Source organism: Embiotoca jacksoni, unplaced genomic scaffold, assembly GCF_022577435.1.
Source record: "Embiotoca jacksoni isolate LCO1_2020_lvr unplaced genomic scaffold, fEmbJac1.0.p SCAF_70, whole genome shotgun sequence".
Taxonomy (NCBI): Eukaryota; Metazoa; Chordata; class Actinopteri; family Embiotocidae; genus Embiotoca; species Embiotoca jacksoni.
In genome coordinates this window covers 943,525-953,053 of record NW_027185426.1, presented here as the reverse complement: position 1 = coordinate 953,053, position 9,529 = coordinate 943,525, and the positions used below count along the sequence as shown (strand labels likewise).

Below are 9,529 nucleotides of genomic sequence, written 5' to 3'. Positions count from 1 at the left end.
CACATTAACACACCTTAACACACACACATTAACACACACGTTAATACACACATTAACACACACACATTAACACACCTTAATACACACACGTTAAGACACACACATTGATACACACACCTTAACACACACACACCTTAACACACACACGTTAATACACACACGTTAATACACACACGTTAACACACACACGTTAATACACACACCTTAACACACACACACCTTAACACACACACGTTAATACACACACGTTAATACACACACGTTAACACACACGTTAATACACACGTTAACACACACACACATTAATACACACGTTAATACACACACGTTAATACACACGTTAATACACACGTTAACACACACACGTTAATACACACACGTTAATACACACACGTTAATACACACGTTAATACACACATTAACACACACATTAACACACACACATTAACACACCTTAATACACACACGTTAATACACACGTTAATACACACGTTAATACACACACGTTAATACACACGTTAATACACACGTTAACACACACACGTTAATACACACGTTAACACACACGTTAATACACACACGTTAATACACACGTTAATACACACACGTTAATACACACGTTAACACACACATTAACACACACACATTAACACACCTTAATACACACACGTTAATACACACACGTTAATACACACGTTAATACACACGTTAACACACACATTAACACACACACATTAACACACCTTAATACACACACGTTAAGACACACACACATTAACACACACACATTAACACACCTTAATACACACACGTTAAGACACACACACCTTAACACACACACATTAACACACCTTAATACACACACGTTAAGACACACACACCTTAACACACACACATTAACACACCTTAATACACACACGTTAAGACACACACATTGATACACACACCTTAACACACACACACCTTAACACACACACACGTTAATACACACACGTTAATACACACACGTTAATACACACGTTAACACACACACACGTTAACACACACACACGTTAATACACACACGTTAATACACACGTTAATACACACGTTAACACACACACGTTAACACACACGTTAATACACACGTTAAAACACACACACGTTAATACACACACGTTAATACACACGTTAACACACACACACGTTAATACACACACGTTAATACACACACACGTTAACACACACACACGTTAATACACACGTTAACACACACACGTTAATACACACGTTAACACACACACACGTTAACACACACACACGTTAATACACACACGTTAATACACACGTTAATACACACGTTAAAACACACACACGTTAACACACACACACGTTAATACACACGTTAACACACACACACGTTAATACACACACGTTAATACACACGTTAACACACACACACGTTAACACACACACACGTTAACACACACACACGTTAATACACACACGTTAACACACACACACGTTAACACACACACACGTTAATACACACACGTTAACACACACACGTTAACACACACGTTAACACACACACACGTTAACACACACACACGTTAACACACACACGTTAATACACACGTTAACACACACACACGTTAACACACACACACGTTAACACACACACGTTAATACACACGTTAACACACACACACGTTAACACACACACACGTTAACACACACACGTTAATACACACGTTAATACACACGTTAAAACACACACACGTTAATACACACACGTTAATACACACGTTAACACACACACACGTTAATACACACACGTTAATACACACGTTAACACACACACACGTTAACACACACACACGTTAACACACACACACGTTAACACACACACACGTTAATACACACACGTTAACACACACACACGTTAATACACACACGTTAACACACACACGTTAACACACACACACGTTAACACACACACGTTAACACACACACACGTTAACACACACACACGTTAATACACACGTTAATACACACGTTAACACACACACACGTTAATACACACACGTTAACACACACACACGTTAATACACACGTTAATACACATGTTAACACACACACACGTTAACACACACGTTAATACACACGTTAACACACACACACGTTAACACACACACACGTTAATACACACACGTTAACACACACACACGTTAATACACACGTTAATACACATGTTAACACACACACACGTTAACACACACACACGTTAATACACACACGTTAATACACACACGTTAATACACACGTTAATACACACGTTAATACACACACGTTAACACACACGTTAACACACACACGTTAACACACACACGTTAATACACACGTTAACACACACACGTTAACACACACACGTTAATACACACACGTTAACACACACACGTTAATACACACACGTTAACACACACGTTAATACACACGTTAATACACACACGTTAACACACACACGTTAACACACACACGTTAATACACACATTAACACACACACGTTAACACACACACGTTAATACACACACGTTAACACACACACACGTTAATACACACACGTTAATACACACGTTAACACACACACGTTAACACACACACGTTAATACACACACGTTAACACACACACACGTTAATACACACACGTTAATACACACGTTAATACACACACGTTAATACACACGTTAACACACACACGTTAATACACACACGTTAACACACACACACGTTAACACACACACACGTTAATACACACACGTTAATACACACGTTAACACACACACACGTTAACACACACACACGTTAACACACACACGTTAATACACACGTTAACACACACACACACGTTAATACACACACGTTAACACACACACACGTTAATACACACACGTTAATACACACGTTAATACACACACGTTAATACACACGTTAACACACACACGTTAATACACACACGTTAACACACACACACGTTAATACACACGTTAATACACACACGTTAATACACACGTTAACACACACACGTTAATACACACGTTAACACACACACGTTAATACACACACGTTAATACACACGTTAATACACACACGTTAACACACACACACGTTAACACACACACACGTTAATACACACGTTAACACACACACGTTAATACACACACGTTAATACACACGTTAATACACACACGTTAACACACACACACGTTAACACACACACACGTTAACACACACACGTTAATACACACGTTAACACACACACACGTTAATACACACACGTTAATACACACACGTTAACACACACACACGTTAATACACACACGTTAATACACACGTTAATACACACACGTTAATACACACGTTAACACACACACGTTAATACACACACGTTAACACACACACACGTTAACACACACACACGTTAATACACACGTTAATACACATGTTAATACACACACGTTAATACACACGTTAATACACACGTTAATACACACACGTTAACACACACACACGTTAATACACACACGTTAATACACACGTTAATACACACACGTTAATACACACGTTAACACAGACACGTTAATACACACACGTTAACACACACACGTTAATACACACGTTAACACACACACGTTAACACACACACGTTAATACACAGACGTTAACACACACACACGTTAACACACACACACGTTAATACACACACGTTAATACACACGTTAACACACACACGTTAATACACAGACGTTAACACACACACACGTTAACACACACACACGTTAATACACACACGTTAATACACACACGTTAATACACACGTTAACACACACACGTTAACACACACACGTTAACACACACACACGTTAATACACACACGTTAATACACACACGTTAACACACACACACGTTAACACACACACACGTTAACACACACACGTTAATACACACACGTTAATACACACACGTTAACACACACACACGTTAATACACACACGTTAATACACACGTTAATACACACACGTTAACACACACACGTTAACACACACACACGTTAATACACACACGTTAATACACACACGTTAATACACACGTTAATACACACACGTTAACACACACACACGTTAACACACACACGTTAACACACACACGTTAATACACAGACGTTAACACACACACACGTTAATACACACACGTTAATACACACGTTAATACACACACGTTAACACACACACACGTTAACACACACACGTTAACACACACACGTTAATACACAGACGTTAACACACACACACGTTAATACACACACGTTAATACACACGTTAATACACACGTTAACACACACACGTTAACACACACACGTTAACACACACACACGTTAATACACACACGTTAATACACACGTTAATACACACACGTTAACACACACACACGTTAACACACACACACACGTTAACACACACACGTTAATACACACACGTTAATACACACGTTAACACACACACACGTTAACACACACACACGTTAATACACACACGTTAACACACACACACGTTAATACACACACGTTAACACACACACACGTTAATACACACGTTAACACACACACGTTAACACACACACACGTTAATACACACGTTAACACACACACACGTTAACACACACACGTTAACACACACACGTTAACACACACACACGTTAATACACACACACGTTAATACACACACACGTTAATACACACACGTTAACACACACACACGTTAATACACACACGTTAATACACACACGTTAACACACACACACGTTAATACACACGTTAACACACACACGTTAATACACACACGTTAACACACACACACGTTAATACACACGTTAACACACACACACGTTAATACACACACGTTAATACACACGTTAACACACACACACGTTAACACACACACGTTAACACACACACACGTTAATACACACGTTAACACACACACACGTTAATACACACACGTTAATACACACGTTAACACACACACGTGTTAATACACACACACGTTAATACACACACACGTTAATACACACACACGTTAACACACACACATTGTTGTTGTTTGTGTTGTTGTTGTTGTTTGTGTTGTTGTTTGTGTTGTTGTTGTTGTTTGTGTTGTTGTTTGTGTTGTTGTTGTTGTTGTTGTTGTTTGTGTTGTTGTTGTTGTTTGTGTTGTTGTTTGTGTTGTTGTTTGTGTTGTTGTTGTTGTTTGTGTTGTTGTTGTTGTTGTTTGTGTTGTTGTTTGTGTTGTTGTTTGTGTTGTTGTTGTTGTTGTTTGTGTTGTTGTTGTTGTTTGTGTTGCTCTTACGATGACGGTCCCGGACGTCTTCATGCCGTGCAGCAGGATCGCCACCAGAGTGAAGACCAGCATCAGAGGACCGTACAGCTCACCTGCAATCTTCTACACAGGAAGGACGGACTGTCAGGAACCTGGACCTGAACCAGAACCAGGACCTGGACCTGGACCTGGACCAGAACCTGGACCAGAACCAGGACCTGAACCTGGACCAGAACCTAGACCAGAACCAGGACCTGGACCAGAACCTGGACCAGAACCAGGACCTGGACCAGGTGCTGCCCCCTGGTGATTCTGACCTTGAGGTTCAGGTTAAAACCCAGTTCTATGTGCAGGTGAGTGGGACAGGAAGTGCGTACCTGGGGGAAGTTGATCATGCGGACAGGTATCATGGACTCCATCAGCCTGAGGGGAGACGAGTCGTTAGCGGCAGGAAGCAGGAAACAGCTGACAGGAAACAGGAAGTGAACGTTCCTACCTGCTGCGGACCTGCACCGGCTCCACGTCGAAGTACGGCCGCAGGATGTCGATGTTGGCGTACAGGTTGAAGGCTTTGGAGGCCTGACGCTTCCCCGCCTGCCACACCTGGAGACAGGTGAGACAGGAGGAGACAGGTGAGACAGGAGGAGACAGGTGAGACAGGTGAGACAGGAGGAGACAGGTGAGACAGGTGAGACAGGAGGAGACAGGTGAGACAGGAGGAGACAGGTGAGACAGGTGAGACAGGAGGAGACAGGTGAGACAGGCGGAAACAGGTGAGACAGGTGAGACAGGAGGAGACAGGTGAGACAGGAGGAGACAGGTGAGACAGGCGGAAACAGGTGAGACAGGTGAGACAGGAGGAGACAGGTGAGACAGGTGAGACAGGAGAGACAGGAGGAGACAGGAGAGACAGGTGAGACAGGAGGAGACAGGTGAGACAGGAGGAGACAGGTGAGACAGGTGAGACAGGTGAGACAGGAGGAGACAGGTGAGACAGGTGAGACAGGAGGAGACAGGTGAGACAGGTGAGACAGGAGGAGACAGGTGAGACAGGAGGAGACAGGTGAGACAGGTGAGACAGGAGGAGACAGGTGAGACAGGAGGAGACAGGAGGAGACAGGTGAGACAGGTGAGACAGGAGGAGACAGGAGGAGACAGGTGAGACAGGTGAGACAGGAGGAGACAGGTGAGACAGGAGAGACAGGTGGAGACAGGTGAGACAGGTGAGACAGGAGGAGACAGGTGAGACAGGAGAGACAGGAGGAGACAGGAGACAGGTGAGACAGGAGGAGACAGGTGAGACAGGAGGAGACAGGTGAGACAGGAGGAGACAGGTGGAGACAGGTGAGACAGGAGGAGACAGGTGAGACAGGTGAGACAGGAGGAGACAGGTGAGACAGGAGGAGACAGGAGAGACAGGAGACAGGTGAGACAGGAGAGACAGGTGAGACAGGAGGAGACAGGTGAGACAGGAGAGACAGGAGGAGACAGGAGAGACAGGAGACAGGAGAGACAGGTGAGACAGGAGGAGACAGGTGAGACAGGAGAGACAGGAGACAGGTGAGACAGGAGGAGACAGGAGAGACAGGAGACAGGTGAGACAGGAGGAGACAGGAGAGACAGGAGACAGGTGAGACAGGAGAGACAGGTGAGACAGGAGGAGACAGGTGAGACAGGTGAGACAGGAGGAGACAGGTGAGACAGGTGAGACAGGAGGAGACAGGAGGAGACAGGTGAGACAGGAGGAGACAGGTGAGACAGGAGGAGACAGGTGAGACAGGAGAGACAGGAGGAGACAGGAGAGACAGGAGACAGGTGAGACAGGAGGAGACAGGAGACAGGTGAGACAGGAGAGACAGGAGACAGGAGAGACAGGAGACAGGTGAGACAGGAGAGACAGGTGAGACAGGAGAGACAGGAGAGATGGGAGGAGACAGGTGAGACGGGAGGAGACGGGAGGAGACAGGTGAGACAGGAGGAGACAGGAGAGACGGGAGGAGACAGGAGGAGATGGGAGGAGACAGGTGAGACGGGAGGAGACATGATGTCACCTGATCACTCTGAGTGGTCAATAAAAAGTGTTTCTGTGTGATGTCGTGATGATGTCATGATGATGTCACGTGGAAGCGGACAGACTGATTGGCTGCTCTCACCTCGTCGGCCACCTGCCGGCCCAGCTGGCCCTTCAGCCCCTTCATCCCCAGGAACTCTGCGTCGTCGCCGGCGACATCGTCGTCGTGGGCGGCGGCCTCGGCGGTCACCTCCTCCTCCTCCTTCATCCTCTGGTGCATCTCCCCCATGTCCTCGAAGCTGGATCCCGACGTGTCGTCCATGTTCTCCATGTCGATGACGGCCGAGCTGCCGCCCTGAGCACAGAATCACACCAATCAATAAGTGGTCTGATCGATTGATCGGGCTGTTTATCAATCAGCAGATTGTTCGTCTCTTTATCGGATCAGATCGATTGATCGCAGAATTACACCGGAGCGTTCTCTTCCTGACGTTCTGGAGGGTTCTGCTGGTTCTGCAGACAGAACCCTCCTGAGGAGAACCGAGCTGCAGCTTACAGACGGTTTCGGGTCGGCCAGCAAGGATTACTGATCCATGTTGGATCGGACTCAACGTGTCATTGATACGATTGATTAGAACTTTGAGGTTCCATCATCGTGTTCGAACTGGAACCACAGGAACCAAAGTTCTAAGTTCTAAACATCAGGTGGAACCCAGTTCTAAACATCAGGTGGAACCCAGCATAACCCGGATGTGATGTTTCTTATGTCAAAAAAGATTTTTGGTTGAAAAATAAAAATCCGGAAAATCGTCACGTCAAAAAAGGCGAACGTTACATCCTGACGGGTCAGTTAGCAGGTTAATAGATAGATTAGTTAGCAGGTTAGTAGATAGATTAGTTAGCAGGTTAATAGATAGATTAGTTAGCAGGTTAGTAGATAGATTAGTTAGCATGTTAATAGATAGATTAGTTAGCAGGTTAGTAGATAGATTAGTTAGCAGGTTAGTAGATAGATTAGTTAGCAGGTTAATAGATAGATTAGTTAGCAGGTTAGTAGATAGATTAGTTAGCATGTTAGTAGATAGATTAGTTAGCAGGTTAATAGATAGATTAGTTAGCAGGTTAGTAGATAGATTAGTTAGCATGTTAATAGATAGATTAGTTATCAGGTCAATAGATAGATTAGTTAGCAGGTTAGTAGATAGATTAGTTAGCAGGTTAGTAGATAGATTAGTTAGCATGTTAGTAGATAGATTAGTTAGCAGGTTAATAGATAGATTAGTTAGCAGGTTAGTAGATAGATTAGTTAGCATGTTAGTAGATAGATTAGTTAGCAGGTTAATAGATAGATTAGTTAGCAGGTTAGTAGATAGATTAGTTAGCAGGTTAATAGATAGATTAGTTAGCAGGTTAGTAGATAGATTAGTTAGCAGGTTAGTAGATAGATTAGTTAGCATGTTAGTAGATAGATTAGTTAGCATGTTAATAGATAGATTAGTTAGCAGGTTAATAGATAGATTAGTTAGCATGTTAGTAGATAGATTAGTTAGCAGGTTAATAGATAGATTAGTTAGCAGGTTAGTAGATAGATTAGTTAGCTGACCTGGATGAGGTTATCGTCGAAGCTTCCCCACGGTTCCGCGGTCGTGTTCCTCCCGGAGCCCGCAGACATTTTCCCCGCGGCAGCAGCGGCAGTTTGTCGGACGGAGGAGTGCGTGTGTCCGGCTGTGCGGCTCCGTGGTGGGTCGGTGTCTCAGCTCACCGACGGACGTGTCTGTTATTTTACGATCTGTTTCAACACGAAGCCTTCACAACATACACAGTGGACGGCCCGCCGCTGACTCCGCCCACTCCAGTGATGTCAGAGACCGAGCGACGTGGAGGGCCAGTGGAGATATCGCGAGATTCTCGTGTTTTCTGTAACATTTTAATTTGGAAAATTCAGAAGCGTTTTATCCGGAAGCTGCTGTAAAAAAATATGATCGACCGTTTGTTATATACAGTCTGTATATACATTCTTTATACAGTCTTTATACATTCTTTATACATTCTTTATACATTCTTTATACACAGTCCTTATATACTGCAATTCCCGTTAGTGTCCTGCGGCCACCAGCAGGGGCAGTAGCGCTCTGTTCCACGCTGGCTCCGAGTTCTCGCGACA

General features: G+C 43.8%; 1 protein-coding gene across 1 annotated transcript in view; it reads right to left on the bottom strand.

Annotated features, from left to right (window-relative positions):
• The window catches only part of yipf3 (Yip1 domain family, member 3), a 13,247-nt gene extending 4,038 nt beyond the window's left edge, over positions 1–9,209 (bottom strand). Inside the window, exons 1-5 of the mRNA XM_069177239.1 lie at positions 8,969–9,209; positions 7,508–7,720; positions 5,851–5,957; positions 5,732–5,777; positions 5,385–5,477 (exon numbers count right to left, since the gene is read on the bottom strand). Of these exons, the coding sequence (XP_069033340.1) occupies positions 5,385–5,477; positions 5,732–5,777; positions 5,851–5,957; positions 7,508–7,720; positions 8,969–9,037 (528 nt within the window). The 5' untranslated portion in view covers positions 9,038–9,209. The remainder of the gene's footprint in view (positions 1–5,384; positions 5,478–5,731; positions 5,778–5,850; positions 5,958–7,507; positions 7,721–8,968) is intronic.
• Positions 9,210–9,529: the final 320 nt, after the last annotated feature.